Genomic DNA, 19,990 nt, shown 5'->3' on the forward strand with positions numbered 1-19,990 from the left:
CGACTGGGTAAGTCCGTAAGGAACTGGTACGGGCAGCGGGGGGAAAGAGGGGTCTTGCAAATTACTAGTGGTCCCGTATTGCGGGCGTACGGGACGATGCGTTGGGGATGGTGTCGGTGACGGAGAAATTCCTCTCATCCTCAGAGTCAGAATCTTTATCCCCGGGTGGCCAGAGACGAGGCAGAGACATGTAGCTAAATTAAAAGTCTAGCCCGGTGCTTGTTTTGCCCACGCCGCCGCCCTCCCGTGCCTCCTGCCTCCCCTCCTGAGATGGGGATTATTTTTGGGATGCTGCATCCTGCGCTGACAGCCGAAGACCCGCGGATCCTCAGCCGGTGGGGATGGCTGAACCGGTCGGTCGAACCGTCCCTGATTCTTTTGCCTGGTTACTCCTTAGGTAACTAAGGTAAGACCCGAGCCAGTCAATAATGAGGAACTCTGTTTAGATTAATCCCACTGGATAGGAGGACGGCAGGGAGGGCACAACTTGTCAACCCTCGAGCTGAAACCACCCCCATTATTATGACAAAATTACTCCTCGGGGGTCTCAGATAGACAAAGCAATAACACTGTTACTCGGTGGAAGATAATGTGAGACGAGGCCTCCCGCCCGCCCCAATGTCCTGGCGACGGATTCAATCTGATGCCAATCATTCAGCGCCACCTGCAGGAAAAGGGGCTGGTCCCCTGCCCTCCCTTTGACAGCAACCACCTCTTTGTGACCGACAGGAACCGGGGGCCAGGCGGCCTCAATATATGCACGAAGAGCTGCAGTGTGTCGCGAGTGGGATGTTACGAGTCAGAAGTCGGTTGACGATCTGCGGTCAATATCTAATAGATGAGACGCCGTGGGAATCGAGGGCGGAGACTTGACTATTTGGGAGGAGAACTGAGAAGAAGTTCCCTCGGTCGGAAGATCGTGAGCCAAGAGGACCCTGAGGGGCCCGGGAAAACATAAACGCAGTAGGCTATAGGCTAAGTTGTCGGTCGGGGTGGACCGATTGGATCATTCGATCGGTTGACCAAAACAGTCAAGTCTGAAACTAGGGGGGTTCTTGGTCTGGTGGGCGGCAAAGCTTTGCTGCGTACGGAGTGGAACGGGTAGAACACGGTGGAAGGAAGGGCAGCAATAGTAGCAACTAGCAACCATCCCGCGTAATCATCTCATCTTGTTCAGATGGAATGGGCGAAACGTGAGATGTCCCAGTCCCCGTTGAGGCTGTCCAGTGTGGGCTGGCAGGCTTGCGTACTGTGTCGACGGTAGAGTTTCCCTTCATACCAAATCGCACATACCACCCGTCACCTCCTCCGTATTGGGGAGTCGGTCTTTATCAGTATCAGCATCATACAACCACCTTGCCTATCTAGTGAACGGACTACCGACCTAGACTGTGACACGGCGGGTATTATTGATGCTGCAGACCAAAACAATGGCCAGGTTTCTCGGAGGGGCCGTTCCTTGCGAACAAAAATAACCACAGTAAGGCGACCAGCCGGCACTGAGCGCGCCATCGTGGATCATGCTGATGCATGACCTTTCCATAACAGCATATGACAGCTACCCCTCCACGCTGCTGAATCCAGAAATAGAAGACAAAGAACGGGCCCGGTGATGATGCTGGCAAGTCGATAAGGTGGTGGCAAGTTGGTCAACCGCCATTGGCCTTGAGTGAGACATTCAATGCTGTCCTGTCGGGTAGATCCAGTCGCACTGGCTACGCTCGTCGGAGGGAAGCCCGCTAGTACGTACCGTATCGCCGGATACGCAGTAAGTACCGCTTGCTGAGCCTGGTATGGAGCCCCAGGGTGGGTGAGACAAAGTGTGCCATTTATAGGGCCCTTAAGGGTCTAGGGCCATGGATCTGACCCTTTTTCACCCCCCGATTGGTCCGCCGTAAAGTACTGCTGCACGCCACATGACATCCCAGGGAGGCTGATGCTCGCGGGAAATTTTCAATACGACGGAGACCGATTTGTTACTTACACAACGGATGGGCGCCGCTACAATTCTTTTTCTCCCTCGAAGGCATCGTAGCTTTTCTCCGAGCATGATCGTAAAAGCGAGTGAGGGGGAGGCGAAACGGTGTCCTCTTCGGGAGACTCCCTAGTCTAGGTGCTAAAATACCTATTTCCTGCGCTTCCCTACTTAGAGTTAGCTAGCGGGTGGCTAGCATCAACCATAGTGCTTTTCGCTCGGTTCCCATTGCAATTGCAAGGCTCCTGGGGCCAGGATTACCAATGAGAGCCCGGGCGACGGGACAGAAATCAATCGAAACGCAGGGCACTCACTTGCTGCAGAAGTAATTTTCATACCGCCGTACGTAGCTATCCTAATGGAGTCAAGCGGTTGGCTGTAAACTAAACCCAGAGGTACCATACAACAACAAATCGGGGTCGGCGGCCTCGCATCACTCACTACTCGCTCTTCTCTTTCTGCTCTCTGTTGCTCGGGCTTCTGTCGCTTGCGTTCCCCTCTCGCTGCTGCTGCTGCTGCTTCTTGTTCATTGTTTTCCATTTCTGTCCACCTCCGCTGTGATTCTTGGGTCTCCTCTTTGCCGCATTCTTCTGTTCCGTTGCTGTTTTTCATCATAATCTTAATAATTTGCAGTCCTCGTATGGCAACATTCGCTACGGTCCATCGCCCCTAACGTTCGCTCCCCAAAGATACGAATCGCCTGGTCTCGTGCAAACGCCTGTGATTTCCTTTGATCTTCGACTTGGTGTCGCCCAGAGCTTGTGCATTGCAAATTTTCGACCATTCTCGTCGTTTGGACCTATTCACATGCGTCAATCGCCGACCATCCAGTGAAGCTTGGAGAATCCATGCTTTAATCAGCGGTCATACCTCTACGCTCGTTGAAATCTGGTTATAGGAGCGACCACCAGATTGGCACTGCGCCTTACCATCGTTATATCAAGTGCTGTGCAACGAGGCAATCGCCATGTCGAATCGCTTCTCCGTCTACTCCAGCCATTCCACTGGTTTGTCGTCATCTCGTCCAGGTGCCCAGTCGCCTAGTCCAGTGACGACGACAACCCTGCTGAATGCGCTGCACGCCCATTACACCTCAGGACAACCCTATCAACTGGATGCAGGGACGAGCGTCGTGGTCAACACCTGGGTCACTGCTGCCCGGGCCACATCTACCGGTCAGGATGGAGGTACGATAGATCGGGACTTGGGACTTAGAGCTTGGGAGCATGCGCGAAGGAGAGCAGAAGATGGATGTATTGTGCTGTGGTAAGCATCAAGCCCTGTGAGGTGGTAATTCGGAAGACAGCCAGCTAACCCTTGTAGCTCAACCCATCAATCAACCCCATCCTTGCTCGAACCCTTCTTGGCCGCGTTACCTCTCACCTCCCCGAGTATGACATTTACCGCACTTACGGCCCTCCGACCTTTCCTGTCCGCTGTAACATCATTCAACCCTTCCTACTCTCTGTACTCTGCCCTTTCCGCTCGCTACTCCTTGAACTTGAAAGGCGATATCGTAGGGCTCTCGTTCGCGTTGTCCACGTCTGGGATCAATGTGCGCAAGGGCCTTCTGGATATCCCTTCCGAACCTGGTTATCGTGCATTTGACGTGTTCTACTATCTTCTAGCTTCGATATCGACCCCGGCAGAACGGGAATTTCTCAATCTAAAGGATGCCTCGTCGTATGCTTTGCTGAACAAGTCCGGCACTTATGCGCCCCCGTCATATCTCCCCACCGCGGACGATGCTGCTGCCGCGGAGGACTTCCGCGCCGCGCTCAAGTCGATTGGCATCAAAGGAGCTGCTCAGCGTGGCCTCCTGTCGACCCTTGCCGGGCTGCTCAAGCTTGGGAATGCAACCGGCTTTCTAGTCGACCAAGAAGATCTTGAGCAGGCCTGCGATGAAGTTGGTGGTCTGCTCGGGTTGGATCCGGAAGTCCTGCTTCATGGTTGCTCCACTGATGACCGAGAGGTGTTGATTTCGGGGATCTACGAGGCCCTGGTCGACTGGGTAATCAGCAAAGCCAACGAGGCCATCTCCAGCGAGCTGCAAGCGATGCTTGACCACGACCCCAGCACCAGTGGCGGCTCTGGCCCAGGCGGTCAGTGGACTGACGAGGACACGGTGAGCATCACTGTGGTGGATATCCCCAGACCTGCGTTGGGCAAGGCCGTGGCGCTCCGGGAAGTCTTCGATGACAGTGTTGGTATCAACGCCGAGATGAAGGAGGACGGCATCACGGTCCCGGCTGTTGGACATGTGATTACGAACGACGTGTCCTCGGCGGTGGCGCAGGTCGAGGCTGACCTCGGAATCACTACGGGCTCTGCCTGGCACGAACGAGAGTATGACCTGGGAAAACGGCAGGAGGTCTTGGAAAAGGTTGGGCTTGAGGTCGACATGGACTCGTTTCTCCGGAACCTCCTTTTCCCCGTGGAAGCTGAAGGCATCACTGTTGGAAAACGAGGCCGCTTTGATCTCCCCACCACGTTGGGTAGTAGCCGAATTTGGCACCATCTCTCCGTCCATCCCACTGATGATCTGCCCGCGACGCTCAACACTCTCGCGCCGACGGGCACTTGGTCCGCAGGAGCCGTGTCCCGTCAACTGCGGGAATGGAGACTGGCCGAATGGGCCAACCGCCGTCTCAAGCAGCTCGACTACACCGCCGATTTCGATCTCGATGAGTTCATCGGCCGTTACTGCCGCCTTGGATGCGCCGAGGGCCGGGATGGGGTGGAAAGCTGGCTGCTGGAAAGGGGCTGGACCAACGGAGATGCCTTCGTGGGTCACCAGCGAATTTGGATGCGCGAGAACGCATGGTGGGAAGCTGAAACGATGCTTGATCTCAAACCAGACGAGCCAGCAGCGGCGAATCCATTCCTCTACGGAAATAGCATGCTTGACGCTGGCTTGCCGCACTATGCCACCACTCCCATGGCCGAGTCCACCAGCCTTCTCGGCAGTCGCGACAACCTCTTAAACCGACAGAGCACCTTGGCCCCCAGTCTCCATGGCGTTGCCAAATCGGTCGCGCCCAGTGTTCCTCAAACTCTTAGCATGGGTGGAGATTATGGCTTGGGCGCCAAGGGCGATACCCGGAAGTGGGACAACTATGATGACTATGCTCACTATAACAACGGTGAACTGGACCCCGAAGTTGGCAACCCCAAGCACATTGAAAAGAAGACCATTACCCAGGGCCGGCGCATTTGGGTCGCGATCGTGTGGGCCTTGACCTTCTGGATTCCGTCTTTTGCTCTTCGCTGGATTGGCCGGATGAAGCGTCCTGATGTCCGGATGGCCTGGCGAGAGAAGTTTGTTCTGGTTGCAATCATCCTCCTCTTCAACGGGATTGTTTGCTTCTACATTATTGCGTTTGGTGACCTGCTTTGTCCGAACAAGGACAAAGTATGGAACGAAAAAGAACTCAGTTGGCATGCTACCAACAACGATTTCTACGTCAGTATCCACGGAAACGTTTACGATATTACCAAGTTCTGGAGGCTTCAGCACAGTGACTCGTCTATCGAAACGACGACGACTAACATGAAGCCGTTTGCCGGTGAGATCCTGGATGCGTACTTCCCTCCTCCCTTGACCATTTTCTGCGCGCCCTACGTGACGGCGGAGTCGGTCACCCTTCAATACAACGACACCAACGCACTCTTGTATCCGAATGCGGAGCATGATTGCGGGCCGTATCACACCCCCAGTACCACTACCAAGCTGCACAACATCACTTGGTATCAGGACGTTTACCTGCCGAGCATCAAGACATACTACAAGGGAAACCTGGTTTGGACGAAGAGTACCGTGAAAAAACAAGCGGAGGAAAGCTCGCGATACTGGGTTATTGTGCATGATAAAATCTATGATCTCACGGACTACTTCTATACTGCCGACCTCTTTGATGGTGACGACACTTACTCCTTCCTGCCCACCAGCGTGACCGATCTGTTCAAGACTTATGCGGGGGAGGACGTTACGTCCAAGTGGAAAAACACGACGGACTTCCAGCAGTCGCAGATGTGTCTCGACTACGTCTTTTACAAGGGCAAGGTCGATTTCCGTGACAGCCCTCGGTGCACGGTCAACAACTGGATTCTTCTGACGTTCACCGTTCTCATCTGCGCGGTTATCTTGGTCAAATTCGTCTCTGCCCTTCAGCTGGGTGCCAAGCGGCGCCCTTCGCCGCAGGATAAGTTCGTCATTTGCCAGGTGCCCGCCTACACGGAAGGTGAGGATGCGCTGCGCCAAGGTCTGGACTCCCTCACGGCACTTCAGTACGATAACAAGCGCAAGCTCATCTTTGTGATCTGTGATGGTATGATTGTGGGTGGTGGTAATGATCGCCCGACGCCCAAAATCGTTCTGGATATTCTGGGAGTTGATCCCAAGGTCGACCCGCCGGCGTTGCCGTGCAAATCGATTGGCCAAGGTAGCGAGCAGCTCAACTACGGCAAGGTGTATTCTGGCCTCTATGAGTACGAGGGCAACGTGGTCCCGTATATTGTCGTCGTCAAGGTTGGCAAGGAGTCGGAGCAGAGTCGGCCCAAGCCTGGTAACCGGGGCAAGCGTGACTCGCAGATCATGATGATGCAATTCCTCAACCGGGTGCACCACCGCTCGCCCATGTCGCCCTTGGAGCTGGAGATCTTCCACCAGATCAACAATGTCATCGGTGTGGACCCTGAGCTCTACGAGTATGTGCTGATGGTGGATGCGGATACCAGTGTCCGCGAAGACTCGCTCAACCGTCTAGTCGCTGCCTGTGCCAATGATGCCCGCATTGCAGGAATCTGCGGTGAAACCAGTCTGCAGAACGAAGAGCAGAGTTGGTGGACGATGATTCAGGTGTACGAGTACTATATTTCGCATCATTTGGCCAAGGCATTCGAGTCGCTCTTCGGCAGTGTCACCTGTCTTCCGGGATGGTAAGTTCGCCCTCTCGCCTTTTCCGTGGCCTGACTAACGACGCAGTTTTTGCATGTATCGGTTACGGACGGCCGACAAGGGCAAGCCTCTGATCATTTCGGACAAGGTCATTGAGGAATACTCGGACAACGACGTGGACACGCTGCACAAGAAGAACCTGCTGTCACTGGGTGAGGATCGTTTCTTGACCACGCTGATGACAAAACACTTCCCCGAGATGTCGTATAAGTTCATCCCAGACGCTTTTGCCAGTACGGCCGCGCCCGAAACCTGGTCGGTGCTGCTGTCGCAGCGTCGGCGTTGGATCAACTCGACGGTACATAACCTGGTGGAGGTGGCCGCGCTGAAGGACATGTGTGGATTCTGCTTGTTCAGCATGCGCTTCGTCGTGCTCGTGGATCTGATTGGAACGGTCATCCTCCCGGCGACCTGCGTCTACCTGGGCTACCTGATCTACCGCGTTGCCAGCCACACCGGGCCGTTCCCACTGATTTCGATCATTATCCTGGCGGGTGTGTATGGTCTCCAGGCGATTATCTTCCTGCTCAAACGGCAGTGGCAGCATATCGGCTGGATGATCATCTACATCTGTGCGTATCCGATCTACAACTTTGTCCTGCCGCTGTATTCGTTCTGGAAGCAGGATGACTTCAGTTGGGGTAGCACGCGTATCGTCATCGGAGAGCAGGGCAACAAGCGGGTCGTGGCGGTGGACGACGAGGGCTTCGACCCACGCAGTGTGCCGCTGCAGCGCTGGGACGACTACGCCATGGCCAACAACCTCCCGGGGCGGCGCGGCGATTACGGCATGAACCCGGAGAAGATGTACGCCGGGCGGTATGACGAGATGGCGCTGGAGATGGACGACATGCACTCGAACTACTCGTCGGTGAAGCCGGCGTCGACGATCCTGACGGGCTTTCCGCACCACCAGGGCCGCCACGGCAGCCCGTACATGCCACCGCAGTCACCGGCGCCGTTTGCCAACACGCCGGGCAACCGGAACTCGCACATGTCGAGCTTTACGCGGTACACGGATCAGCCGCTGGCGGGCGGGCACACGACGTCGCGCCACATGTCGCTGGGCAACCTGAGCCATGTGCCGGACGGGATGACCAACCGACACAGCGTGGGGTTGATGCAGAGCACCGACAACCTGCTGGGACGGCCTAACTCCCGCAGCCCCGTGGGCGGACTGTCGCGGCCGGTGAGTGCGTTTGACTTCCGGGGAAGCGGAGGGCCGGACGAGGGAGCCATCACGGAGGCGATCCGGGCGTGTTTGGGAGAGGTTGATCTAGACACGGTGACGAAAAAGCAGGGTACGTCTATATTCCATTGATTTGTGTGATTACAGCAGCTAACGGAAACAGTGCGAGCATTGGTGGAGCAGCGACTACAGACGACGTTGACCGGGGACAAGCGGGCGTTCCTGGACCGGCAGATTGACCACGAGCTGGCCAATATGTGATGTAATTGATAGATACATAGTATGTTTCGGCGGGCGTTTGGTTGCACAGCGATGGTTACGATGTAATATGTGAATATCATCCGGTATTGTATACTGTGTTCTGTTATACTTGTATAGGGCCTGCTTTAGCATCTATTTATAGGTCAATGCCTTCTCGCACGATTATATAGTACCTACACTACCCAAAATAACCATCCCACCGTCATCCCATCCCCCCTACCATGGACGTAGATTAGAGGTGGGGTTGGGGATAATTTTATAGGTATCATGGCTTACCTGATAGGCTACCAGTGGTTGCCAACTGGCTACGTGAGATCAACTAGACACATTAGGTTATGATCTAGATGAGAGGGAAATGCGGATACATCTACTAGAATTGAAAACAGAGAGAAGAGACGAGTGCAGAATTAGAGGGAGCAGAGATCAAAACAAGAACGGGATTGAAAGACCAGAGAGTCAAACAGCCAGGATGGTGCTTGTTCTTAACTACTATGTAGTTATATAGTCTCGTGATGACAAGATGGCATAGGTCGATGTGGGGCAACCGGAAGTGGGACATCACAGGGCCGCAGTACACAGCCATATAGATCGTTATCAACATCCATCTTGACGCATATATCTCATCCCACTACGCCATTCTATCTATATATATTTTTTATCATCTATTTATACTTGTATTACTCACCAGTACCAACCACACGATCCCCAACCCTCATTACCCCCTTCCTAAAATGCCCCCCACCACCACCACTCCTCCCCCTCCCCAACCCCCTCATGACCCCTACCCGCACCCCGAAAAACAAACCCTCGAAGCCAAATCCGCCTTCACCGCAACCCTCCTCAACACCGCAACCACCTACACCACGCCCCTCGTGGACCGGGCCCACACCCTCACCACGAACGCCACCCATCTCGAGAGTCAACAACTCGAGCTGGAGAAGTCCACTGCGGCATTGGGGAAGCAGAATGATGCGTGGGAGAAGGTCGCGGAGGAGGCGCGACTGGGGTTGAAGGAGATAGGCGATGTGCAGAATTGGGCGGAGGTGATTGAGAGGGAACTTTTGGTGTTGGAGGAGGTTGTTAGGGGGGTTGAGGAGGGTCATGGTGGGGAGGGGGTGGAAGAGGAGGAGGTGGTGGGGGAAGAGGGGGGAGAGGGGAGGATGAATGGGTTTGGGGGTGGGAGGAGTACTGGTATAGGGAAAGGGAAGGGGAAGGATGACGGGATTAGGAATCGGGATGAGCATGAAGGAGAAGGAGAAGGAGAAGGAGAGAGTGAGGGAGGTAACGAGGCGGGGAAAAGCACTGGTTGGCTCAAGTGGTGGTGATGTATTTGTCTACTTATTATGAGGTGTATGTCAGGTCATGTCTTCTGGAAATTATATATGATGAATGCTATCCAGAAGCCATAGCTCCAGCGAAATGACCAAAAAGTATAATAAGACATTACCCAACATGTCCAATCCAAATTGTAAATGGCCATCCAAAACCTATCCATGCCATCTACTCAGACTCATCATCGGGCTCAGGCCCGGCCACTTCCTGGAAGTATTCCCTCCAAATATCCAACCGATCCTCTGCCGGTTGTTCTTCATCCTCTCTGGAATCACCAAATTCATCCCACTCATTCCACTGCCCCAAACTCATGAGGTGTCTCATGGTTGGCCGGCCATGGGGACAATTCCACGGCTTATCGATCGTCCCCATATTCGTCACCACCCTTTTCATCTGCTTGACCGTCAAGTTCTTGCCGATCATGATGCTCGACCGGCATGCCCGCATGGCAAACATCTTCCGCACCTTGCTCGGACGAGGGATGTACACGTCCGAGGCGGACCTGGAGGCGTGGCTGGGCGTCTCCGACAACAGAACAATCAGCTCCTCCAGATCCCGAACACCAAAGACCACCTCTTTGCTCAAGGGCAGCGAGAGCAGCCTGCATCGACGGCCGATCGGCTCGTCTCCGCTTTCGTCAACCTCTACAATAAAGCCGTTCTTCTCCAGTGCTTCTTGGTTCTCGATGACAATCTCTTCCTCCACGGCGGTGAGATCCAGGCGTTTCGGCTGGACCAGCCGCTGGTACTGTACGATAGTTTCCGCCTGCAGACGTTCGAAATTGAACTTCTCGTCCGAGGCATGCTGATCGATGATGAAGAGCTCATCTTTGGCATCGGACGACCCAGCGCCCGCATCACCAGTGGAAGATCGGGTAGCCAAGATGAACCCCAGGTTGAATTGACCGATGATCCGCATGTTGGCAAAATCCTCCTTGCTCACAGTCAGCGATAGTCGTTCTTCGGCCGTTTCCGGCTCAGTCTCAGGCTCGTCGTGTGAACTGGAATTCTCCCAATGGCGGAGACTGTCCTGCAGTTTCCCCAGCTGCGACTGTATCTTAGAAAGAGACCCATCGATCGTGCTCATCAGTTGAACGGTGGAATCACGGTGAGCAGCTCCTTTGTTCATTTTATTCGCACGGTGGATATTGTTGCCCTGTGGCAATGCTGTATTCTCCGCTTCCTGGATGAGCCGTTCCACTTCGGCTTCTTCATGGCGCCTTTTCTCCTCTTCGTCCATCTCCTGCGAGCCAGGTTGAGAGCTGGGTTCATCATTGTCAGCCTCCTGGTTACGGTCCTCTCCGCCAACATCTTCGTGTGATCGGTCGCTATCATGCTCTGACGGAGCGTAAGGCTGAGAACCATCATCTGCCTCGTCCTCAATCTCTTCAATACCCTCTTCATACTCTTCCACTTCGCTCTCAATTCCCTCTACCTCTTCCATCACTTCGTCTTCCTCGGCTTCACTCTCGGGCTCTACGTGTGTCCCTGGAGCAGCAAAATCCCTCATGTGTTTGCCAAATATACTAGGACGAGAAGGCGTGTGTATCCGTCTCTTGCGGGCCGTAGTGCCAACAGCATCATCAGCACCCACGGATCGCTTTTTGGGCAATCCACTCCCTATCATGGACGTAACAGTCTTATTGCCAATAGTGATTGTAGCCATCTCAGCAGGTACCCGTCTTGGTCGCATCCGATCAAACGCATTCTGGATTGTATTAGGAGTCTCCTCCAAGGGGTCGACTACCTGCGTCGAGGGTTCAGGAGCACTGTCCTGAGGTGAGTGGTCTTCATGCTGCTGTGTGGCCTCTTCGACGGGTTGGCTGCTTTCATCCTGTGTGGGAGGTAATGTTTCGGCTGGTGTGCTCTGCCTTACAAAGAGCTCGTTGTCCTCGACAGATTCATCCTGGGTTTGAGGTGGTGAACATGCTGGCTGTTCTTGTACGTCTGATGCACCAGGATCTGCCGGGGAAGACATCGGTTTGCTTTCGCAGGCACCAAGGCCGCTCAAGAAGCTCTTCATCCTATCCTGAGAGCTAGACTGCTCCTTTCCAGCCCCCTGGCTACCAACAGGTTCCTGATCCTCGGGTTCCGAGTCCGCATCGTCCACTGAAGGCCGGCTAGGAATCTGAGATTGCAAACTTCCCAAGCGCTGTTTAGTACCCGGCTTGGAACCAACCACCTGTGACTGAGGAACCGTCTGATCCGACGACTCAAACAGCTGGGTAAGAGAGTCCTTCAGAGACTCGATCAATGCCCCCGCATCATGCAACAGAATCGTCCGCTTATCAGGCGACACATTGACATCGTAGGCATTCGTATCCATTTGGAAATCCGCAAACACAAACGGCGACTGCGAGACATTGAACGACTTGTACACTTCATTAAAAGCCTTTGCAATCTGCGGCAACCCACACGGCCGGGAATTCACAAAGAACATCTGACGATCCGGCGTCTGTCTCCCCTCTCCGAACACCGGTCGAGAGACATGACCGCGCACCGCGATCTTATTCATCTCTCCCGACCCAGCGGCGCGTCTCCCAACCGCAGACGGCTCAAACTTCAGAGCCAAATCAAGCGGAATCAAAGCCAACAGCGTCTTCGCACCATAGACATTGGCGATATTCTCCTTCGTCGTCTGATTGCCATTGGTACTAAAGACCACGACATTCCGGGTCTTCCCCACCGAGTTCCTGACCCCAAAGCGCACGCCCGTACTGACACAGGCGTACGCATGTAGAAGGTTCAAAACCTTGCCATACTCGCGCTTGATGTTCTTTTCCAGCTCCCGTCGTCGCACCGGTAGTCCTTTGAACAGACCCTCCACTGAAGCCGTGGTACCCTTTTGCCCCGCCACTATCTGTGTCTTTTTTAACTTTCCAGAGTGTTCGAAATCGAGACGTGTTGCCTTAGGCGCCTGATTCGCCTGCGCGGTGATGACACGAAAGTCCGATAGCGCACAAAGCGACGATAACGCTTCGCCGCGAAAACCGAAGGTATGCAACCGGGCGAGATCATCGTAGGAGGACAGCTTGGACGTGTAATGCTTGAGCGCTATAATACCAATACCAGCAATCAGCCACATCCTCAACACCATAACCCCCAGGAAGAATCATCCTCACCAACATTCTCATAATTCTCCGGCGAAATCCCACTCCCGTTATCTTGCACTTCAATCAAATCCAACCCATGATTCTTGAATCGGACCTCTATTCCAAAACCTGTAAGCCTTGCTAGACTGCGCCAAACACTCCCAGATACTCCGTATGCAACTCACCAATAGACGTAGCACCCGCATCAAGACTATTTTCCACGAGCTCCTTCGCAACGGAACACAAGTCGACGATCACTTGACCGGATTGGATTTGATGGACCTTGTTGCAGTCTGTGTTAGAAAGAAGGTATATTCGATTGGGTAATAGGGAAGCTGTACCGAGCGGGCCTCGATGGCCTTGATGGTCGCCATGTTCATGGCATGCCATGGTGGTCGGAGCCGAGGGGGAACGCGGTGAACGCGCTGCCACTTTACGCGACTGCGACGGATAGGCGGCGGCGGATCTCGAATTCCCGGGCGGGAGGGTCCGAATAGATTATTTGGTTACAGGGAATGGAAGTTCAATATATGGTGCTAGCAACTAGCGGCTATCATTCTTGTGCGCTGGAATTTACACTATCATACAGGCAGAATGGCCAAGAAAACAAGCAGCAGAAAAGCAGAGTCGTCTCGTGTACTCCGTAATGATAAGGATTCACTCGCGCATCAAACTATGACGTAGAACGCAGAACTGTACACTACGGAAAGAATCACAAACATCGCTGTCAACGCCCAACTCCCGGTGATACGTTTCGACTGGGCCTAGTAGGTGTCGAAGCGGTCCGGTAGAACCACCGGTGCGATCAAAGTCCACAGATAGATCGCATAGCACACCCAGGCGCTGATGATCTTCACCCAACTGGCCCAGTAGGTTCGGCCGACGGGAGCAAAGTCATCTGCGGCCTCTGGGTCCAAGTTCTGGGTGAGCAGGGTGGCCACCCAGGTGGTCGCCAAGAAGAAAATGATATGGAACAGAGAGTAATTATATTGAGTCGATCCCTTCTCGTCGTCCTTGGTGTCGTATTCGTCGGACTCGTCGTCGCTGTCATCCAGCGCACTGGCGGGTAGACTGCCACTCGCGACGGCGGCACGAAGAGCCTCGGCCCGCATCTCACGGCGACTGGTTGGCTGCTGGGTCACAAGACCATGCTCGTTGTCATCCATCCCTAGCTGCGAGTAGTTGTGACCTCCCTTGGACCCTAGCGCAATGCCCTGGGTGGCTGCGCGGGTCGTGGTATAAGCAATGGTAGCCATGGTGACAATGGCGCCCAAAACGATACTAGCCGTTCTCGTACCTCGGGCACGAATCAGAGGGTTACACTGGCGGTCATCTGGCTCCATGGACACAGCCGACATGGTCAGGTAGGTACAATAGACTGTGACCATCGCTGCCTGGGCCAATCCGGCCCTGGGGTTGGATTCCTGCACGATGGGCTGCACGGATATGATCGAAATGATGAGGAAAACAATAAGGTTGATCTGGTATGGTAAGCCAAACAAGAGCCGGAAATGGCGGAGTGCAGGGAGCAAAACTTACGGTAATCGCCGCCTGATTCATGGCGCATCCGCTGTGGGCGAAGAAGACGTACATCAAAATCGTCATGGCAAGAGACGCAACGTACATGCCCACAGTGGAACCAATAAGGAGACCCCGCCAGGTCCGCGAATCGCTATCTTCAATCTTCTGCAGACACACCTCAGCCCAGGAATGCGCCAGATCCACCAGAAGAATCAATCCGAGCAGAAGGAAGAGCATGGCGCAGATGAAGGCGATATAGTGGCCGTACACGAAGAAGAATGACTCGGGAATGAAGAACGAAGCCACAACGAGCGCAAGCCACAGGATGATCTTCGGTCCCCAGAATCCATTCTGAAGCACCGCACGGCCGTCTTTGGAAGTCCTGACGCCGAGCAGCATAAACGCGAGGATCAAATGGAAGAGACCCAGACCGAAATTGATCCGATGGACGGCCACCCAACCATAGCATTCTTTCCCGTCACATCTGATTTCCATATAATCTAATGTCATGTGTTGTAATTTCTTTAGCGCCCACGGCGTAAGCATTATCCATGAGACAATCGAGTTGATCAAGAGGATGAAGGCGTAGGCGATTCTCGTAGCCATACTGCGGTCGGTGCCTAATGTCAGCGAGACCCATCATCGAGGAGCGTAGCAATTCTCATCGGTGTCCTGACCTATTCTGAAACTTCCCACATGCGCTACATACTGCCGAACAGGTTGCCGCTCCGCAGCACGATGTCGCGACGGTGATGAGCTACTTGATATCAGTGGGGTGACAATGGCGGTGATGGCGTGCACGTACCGTACTGGCGCTCGGAATAGCCAGAAGAGGTAGGGATAGAAGAGCCCCCATGATGGATGAAGAAGAGAGCCAACCTCTCACTAGAATGGGACTTGATCCAGTTACAGGCAAAGACGATAGCAGCCCTGAAGATAATGGAGGATGAAGCCGGAATGGCAAGAGGCGCCGCGGAGGTTCGCCGCCTTCGTCATGTGCCGGGAACTAAAACGGTGGTTGGTCTGGGTTCTACGTCGAGCGAAATCGGCAATGAACAGCGATGCTGAGATGGTAGAGTATTACAGAAATATTATTTCTCTGTACACTGATATCACATGGAATTACTTTAGGACTCACTCCTGACATCCTCCGCATACTCCGTACAACGTTCAATGGACGACACACGTGATCTCTGACTAAGAATCACGTGCACAATGCGGGATTCCCCTGCTTGTACGGGCCGGGGAAGCGTGCCGGTAAAGACGACCTTATCGACGATAAGCGACTGGCTGGCAGTTGTAATTACAATACCACATCTCTCTCTACCCGAGCTGACGAGGCCAATGGGACACTTTGCCTCTGATTGCGTCGTCTTTCCCCAGTCCGTGTCAAAGTGTCGTGTGGGCAGTGGAGAGAAGAGCAGGTCTCGTCGCATTCAATTACAGTCACTCTCTTTTCTTTTTTCCCGTTTTGGATTCTCTTCTCCCACCTCTCCTTTTCTTCTGTCGCTCTTTTCTCCCCTCTTTTCGTTTTCCTAAGTGCCGGCCCAATCCCTGTCCTTCCCTTTACCGTGGTGCTGTTATCTATGGTCGCGGTCTAGCCGGCCTTCCTTGCGTCCATCCTGCTGGTTATCGTGACGTGATAGCGTCTAACCACTGCACCACTGTCCAACTCCGAGTCTGGGTACAAATAGTCGCCGGTCTTGCGACCCTTCCCCGCATATTCTATGCGAAGAGCTTTTACCTGGCCTCCCCAGTGTAGACGCCTTCCGAACGCATCAAGATGACCGGCTCATCTCACAAAACGAAGCGGATAATTTCCGTCGTAGCGGCCACCTTGGTTGCTCTCGCCTGTGGTACCAACGTGCGCATCCTCCGTTCTCTTTGGTTATAATTCTGCGGTGTTGAGAAGGCAAGATCTAATCAGTGGCAGTATGCGTATTCAGCATGGGCGCCTCAATTCGCGCATCAAATGAAGATCTCCTCCACGGAAAGCAACTTCATCGTAAGCAGGCATCGCATCCTCACCAAGCGTTCGACATTAATCGATATCACTTAGGGCGCGGCTGGAAATCTGGGCATGTACGCATCGGGTATTCCATTGGGTTTGTTGACAGATGCTCGGGGTCCACGTCTCACAACCTTCTTGGGAGCCATCGCCCTTGGGATTGGCTACTATCCCATCTATCTGGGTATTCCTTGCCTCGGAACCGCCACGGGTCTTCACACTGACGTATGTCCTGTGGGTAGCATATGAAAAGGGCCCAGGGTCGCTGGGAATCGTCTTTCTATCGTTTTTCGCTTTCCTGACGGGCTTCGGGAGTTGCTCCGCATTCTCAGCATCCATCAAGACATGTGCGTCAACCCCTTCGGTGTGATCCATTGACCTCTGAGGCTAAGAGACCGACATCAGCGGCATCCAACTTTCCCGAACACCGTGGAACAGCAACTGCCTTCCCCCTGGCCGCTTTCGGGCTGAGCGCCTTTTTCTGGTCCACGGTTTCCGCAGTTCTTTTCAAGGATGATACTGGTCGGTTTCTGCTCTTGTTGGCGCTGGGTACATGTATCCTGAACCTAGTTTCGATCCCGTTCCTTCGCATCCTGCCTCCGAGTGAGCCCTATATGCCACTTGGACGGAGCAGGTCCCCTGGAGTGGAGTCTCGTCGATTGCGCACCACCCGGTCCACCGAATTCCGGCACAGTCTGGACGATTCTGATGAAGCAGGTACGCAGCCTTCTATAACCTATGAATCCTGTCCCCCGGCGCATGGCAGATCGCACTCGGTCGTGTCGAACCCCCCCGGCCACAACCCCGATATTGACGAAACCTCCTCTTTGGTGTCCAAAGTCCCTTCGAGACAATCCCAGGAACTTTTGAACGAACATGACGAGGAGGATGCTCTGTCTGATGTTTCTCCCAACTCACCGCACCCAGACGTTAGAGGCTTGGCGATGCTCCCTAAGATTGAGTTCTGGCAACTCTTCTTGACGATGGCACTTTTGTCTGGGATCGGATTGATGACGATCAAGTTTGTCACCCATCTACAAATGCTTGAACTGATGCTAACATGACCCAGTAATATTGGGAACAGCGTAAGATTCCACTTTTCGGCCGAGTTCATGTATCTAATGTTCGCAGGCCAAGGCGCTTTGGCGGTACTACGATGACAGCGCCAGCCCGAAATTCATCCAGCAACGACAAGTCATGCATGTGTCGATCTTGTCGTTTGGCAACTTTATCGGTCGGCTTTCTAGCGGTAGGCACCAGCTCCTCCAGGTCCACAGCCGTCACTAATAGCTCCATCTTTAGGCATCGGTTCCGATCTGTTGGTAAAGAAACTAAACATGTCGCGGTTCTGGTGTTTGTTTATCTCTGCCTCTGTCTTTACCCTTACCCAGCTTGCAGGTTCCGCAATCTCCAACCCTCACCAGCTCGCCATTGTATCCGGATTCACCGGCATTGCATACGGCTTCCTTTTCGGCGTCTTCCCGTCGCTGGTCGCCCATACCTTCGGTATCGGCGGTCTCTCCCAGAACTGGGGCGTGATGACACTTGCGCCCGTACTGAGCGGCAACGTCTTCAACCTGCTGTACGGCAGCATTTACGACCGGCACTCGGTTGTCGGACCCGACGGGGACCGGGATTGCCCGGACGGCCTAGCCTGCTACCAAGCCGCGTACTACACAACATTCCTGTCGGGTGTGGCCGGAGTGGTCGTCTGCCTGTGGAGCATCCTGCACGAGCGACGGATCCACGGAGCGATGCACAAGAAGGTCGAGCACGACCGACTGGCCTGAAGTTGGCAAGAATGTCGTCTTCAGTGAAGCCATATACAGAGCCGTGATGGGTTGACAGTGATCTTGTTTCCATGTTTTCCTCGTATATATACCCGGGTATATGCGCATGCGCTTTACATGAATTTATTTGGATCATAGAGGTTCTCAGGATAGACATTCATACCTTTTCATTACTTATTTGCAAAGATGTGCCGTGGATGGCAGGTCACCAAACACCACGATGAGTAACCTTTGTTCTTAACTCGAAAACTACCCTCCAATTGGCAATCCCTTGTGTCATGTGGGATGAAAGAGGATTTTCAGTAGGTCATGGGATCGATAAATCTTACTTCGACAGCCACATCTAATACCCTAATAATCATCCCCTCTCACCCACTCATCCATCAAAAGCTCCTTCGCAGTCGGTCTATCCTCCGGCACCCACGACAACGCTTTTCGTAAGAATCGTAGAAAAAGAACCTTACCATCGCCCTGGAGCCGAGTCTCCCGCGTTTCCAACGACTGTTCAGGGATGTCTACGCGCCCGTTCCACTTCCCTGCAACTGATCAGATAAAAGTACCTGACCAATTCTCTGCACATGATACGTACCATTCTCATCCCAAAACCTCCAACTCCGCTCACTCCGTCTCAAAAACTCCACCGGCGGGGGTCCCAAAAGTGCCATCATCTCCGCAAACCGTCGCGCATGATCCATTTCGGATTCCAAGTCGGGCGTCGTGAACAGATGTCCTTGTTCGAATAATGTCCAGGCCTGTACCAAATAAGCTTAGTTAAATAGTATACGCTACTAGTATGAGAATATGATCTCACCGTCTGCCCAAGCCCCCACACATCCACCTTCTCATCCCACTGCATCCCCAACATCACCTCCGGGGCGCGATACACACTCGGCATGATGAGGCCCGTCTGAGTTGTCTGTGCTATTCGCGCTTCACCTAAATCAGCAAGGACCGGTTCGCCAGTCGAGAGGGGCATGGCCCTCGTGGCAAAGATCGTTCGATCAGAGAGGAGTTTTTGTGGCGCGGGGTTGGAGAGCTCGTCTTCTTCCATTTCGGTTAGGATTGAGGTGTCGTCTATGCCGAGGAGGATGTTGTGGGGGTTGATGTCTGATATATGATACTTAAGTGCTGGGTTATGAAGAGAGAGGTAGAGGGGGGTAGATAACGCACCAGTATGAACCACCTTCGCTTCATGAAGATAATCCAACGCAACGAGCATGAACCGAACAGTAACTCGGAGGAGATTCTCAGGTAATGCGTCCCCTTCGAGACAGTGGATGTAATCACGGATGTCGATGCCAGCGGGTTGGTAGAGCGTACAGTGATGAGGTCCGTGGGGGCCGCGGATTTGGAATGAGTCCAGGGCGATGCGAGTGTATCTTTGTCCTGTGTGAGTGCTTTGGAGAGATTTGAGGTGTTGCGAGATTTGGACGTCAGGGGGTGGTTGGGTGCTTCGGACGTGGACTTTTAGGGTAAGGTAGCGGTTTTGGCTGGTGGTAGCTTTCTTAGATGATTGTAGTATTTTCGAGGCATTGGGGATTTACTGTAGGTCTCGACATAACCATACTGTTGATGTGGAGCCGAAACCGAGTTTGGTGAGGATTTGGTATCGGGTGTTGAGGACTTCGCCGAGGCAGACGGGGTAGTAGTGTGCTTTGAGATACCCGGGGAGGGATTCTTCTTCGAATAGTATAGTTGAATTGATGGTGTCGAAGCCTGATGTGGGGAATTTGCGTGGTTGGGTTATTGGGGTTGAGCTTAGGCCCATTCTCCGGTGTTGGGAGAGGAGAAAGCGAGTGTGCGAGTAGCGAAGGTATTGTGGTGACCATGTTGAGTGGGCGAGCATGCACCTGGATACACTGCATG

The 19,990-nt window shown here is 53.7% G+C and overlaps 7 protein-coding genes across 7 annotated transcripts; 3 read left to right on the plus strand and 4 right to left on the minus strand.

The window, feature by feature from the left end:
• Window positions 1-2,141: 2,141 nt before the first annotated feature.
• BO80DRAFT_229221 (uncharacterized protein) lies at window positions 2,142-2,914 on the minus strand. The gene has a single exon (XM_025714448.1). It carries the CDS (start codon window positions 2,588-2,590, stop codon window positions 2,174-2,176), a length of 417 nt encoding a protein of 138 aa, XP_025570731.1. The 5' UTR covers window positions 2,591-2,914; the 3' UTR covers window positions 2,142-2,173.
• csmB (putative chitin synthase) lies at window positions 2,767-8,587 on the plus strand. Its single transcript, XM_025714447.1, has 4 exons — window positions 2,767-3,241; window positions 3,299-6,913; window positions 6,960-8,233; window positions 8,285-8,587. The coding sequence occupies exons 1-4, from the start codon at window positions 2,943-2,945 to the stop codon at window positions 8,380-8,382; spliced, it is 5,286 nt and encodes a 1,761-aa protein (XP_025570732.1). The 5' UTR covers window positions 2,767-2,942; the 3' UTR covers window positions 8,383-8,587.
• Window positions 8,588-8,990: 403 nt separating this feature from the next.
• BO80DRAFT_229279 (uncharacterized protein) lies at window positions 8,991-9,742 on the plus strand. Its single transcript, XM_025714450.1, has 2 exons — window positions 8,991-9,458; window positions 9,569-9,742. Exons 1-2 carry the CDS (start codon window positions 9,114-9,116, stop codon window positions 9,599-9,601), a joined length of 378 nt encoding a protein of 125 aa, XP_025570733.1. The 5' UTR covers window positions 8,991-9,113; the 3' UTR covers window positions 9,602-9,742.
• BO80DRAFT_416949 (ATP-binding mismatch repair protein PMS1) lies at window positions 9,571-13,194 on the minus strand. The gene is made up of 4 exons (XM_025718200.1): window positions 13,147-13,194; window positions 12,991-13,087; window positions 12,836-12,922; window positions 9,571-12,767 (listed from the first exon to the last, which is right to left on the minus strand). Exons 1-4 carry the CDS (start codon window positions 13,183-13,185, stop codon window positions 9,883-9,885), a joined length of 3,108 nt encoding a protein of 1,035 aa, XP_025570734.1. The 5' UTR covers window positions 13,186-13,194; the 3' UTR covers window positions 9,571-9,882.
• A 188-nt stretch (window positions 13,195-13,382) lies between these two features.
• On the minus strand, window positions 13,383-15,059 carry BO80DRAFT_229242 (serine incorporator domain-containing protein). The gene is made up of 2 exons (XM_025714449.1): window positions 14,345-15,059; window positions 13,383-14,286 (listed from the first exon to the last, which is right to left on the minus strand). Exons 1-2 carry the CDS (start codon window positions 14,930-14,932, stop codon window positions 13,570-13,572), a joined length of 1,305 nt encoding a protein of 434 aa, XP_025570735.1. The 5' UTR covers window positions 14,933-15,059; the 3' UTR covers window positions 13,383-13,569.
• Window positions 15,060-15,716: 657 nt separating this feature from the next.
• Window positions 15,717-18,379, plus strand: BO80DRAFT_391962 (putative MFS transporter). Its single transcript, XM_025717198.1, has 8 exons — window positions 15,717-16,190; window positions 16,260-16,331; window positions 16,386-16,518; window positions 16,577-16,681; window positions 16,740-17,355; window positions 17,404-17,419; window positions 17,466-17,583; window positions 17,637-18,379. Exons 1-8 carry the CDS (start codon window positions 16,110-16,112, stop codon window positions 18,122-18,124), a joined length of 1,629 nt encoding a protein of 542 aa, XP_025570736.1. The 5' UTR covers window positions 15,717-16,109; the 3' UTR covers window positions 18,125-18,379.
• A 96-nt stretch (window positions 18,380-18,475) lies between these two features.
• On the minus strand, window positions 18,476-19,892 carry BO80DRAFT_366509 (kinase-like protein; the record flags this gene model as incomplete). The annotated part of the gene is made up of 5 exons (XM_025716251.1): window positions 18,476-18,660; window positions 18,714-18,876; window positions 18,936-19,231; window positions 19,295-19,614; window positions 19,669-19,892. 5 exons carry the CDS (start codon window positions 19,890-19,892, stop codon window positions 18,476-18,478), a joined length of 1,188 nt encoding a protein of 395 aa, XP_025570737.1.
• Between the last annotated feature and the right edge of the window lie 98 nt (window positions 19,893-19,990).

This window comes from Aspergillus ibericus (genome assembly GCF_003184845.1).
Source record: "Aspergillus ibericus CBS 121593 unplaced genomic scaffold BO80scaffold_58, whole genome shotgun sequence".
NCBI classification, from domain to species: Eukaryota; Fungi; Ascomycota; class Eurotiomycetes; order Eurotiales; family Aspergillaceae; genus Aspergillus; species Aspergillus ibericus.

Coding starts and splice junctions, on each gene's coding strand:
- BO80DRAFT_229221 (XM_025714448.1), bottom strand. CDS start 2,590: ATGATGAAAAACAGCAACGGAACAGAAGAATGCGGCAAAGAGGAGACC.
- csmB (XM_025714447.1), top strand. CDS start 2,943: ATGTCGAATCGCTTCTCCGTCTACTCCAGCCATTCCACTGGTTTGTCG. Junction 3,242..3,298: donor GATGGATGTATTGTGCTGTG/GTAAGCATCAAG, acceptor TAACCCTTGTAG/CTCAACCCATCAATCAACCC. Junction 6,914..6,959: donor GTCACCTGTCTTCCGGGATG/GTAAGTTCGCCC, acceptor CTAACGACGCAG/TTTTTGCATGTATCGGTTAC.
- BO80DRAFT_229279 (XM_025714450.1), top strand. CDS start 9,114: ATGCCCCCCACCACCACCACTCCTCCCCCTCCCCAACCCCCTCATGAC. Junction 9,459..9,568: donor AACTTTTGGTGTTGGAGGAG/GTTGTTAGGGGG, acceptor GGGTGGGAGGAG/TACTGGTATAGGGAAAGGGA.
- BO80DRAFT_416949 (XM_025718200.1), bottom strand. CDS start 13,185: ATGAACATGGCGACCATCAAGGCCATCGAGGCCCGCTCG. Junction 13,088..13,146: donor AGGCCATCGAGGCCCGCTCG/GTACAGCTTCCC, acceptor GACTGCAACAAG/GTCCATCAAATCCAATCCGG. Junction 12,923..12,990: donor TGCGGGTGCTACGTCTATTG/GTGAGTTGCATA, acceptor GTTTTGGAATAG/AGGTCCGATTCAAGAATCAT.
- BO80DRAFT_229242 (XM_025714449.1), bottom strand. CDS start 14,932: ATGGCTACGAGAATCGCCTACGCCTTCATCCTCTTGATCAACTCGATT. Junction 14,287..14,344: donor TGAATCAGGCGGCGATTACC/GTAAGTTTTGCT, acceptor TTACCATACCAG/ATCAACCTTATTGTTTTCCT.
- BO80DRAFT_391962 (XM_025717198.1), top strand. CDS start 16,110: ATGACCGGCTCATCTCACAAAACGAAGCGGATAATTTCCGTCGTAGCG. Junction 16,332..16,385: donor CCACGGAAAGCAACTTCATC/GTAAGCAGGCAT, acceptor GATATCACTTAG/GGCGCGGCTGGAAATCTGGG. Junction 16,682..16,739: donor CTCAGCATCCATCAAGACAT/GTGCGTCAACCC, acceptor GACCGACATCAG/CGGCATCCAACTTTCCCGAA.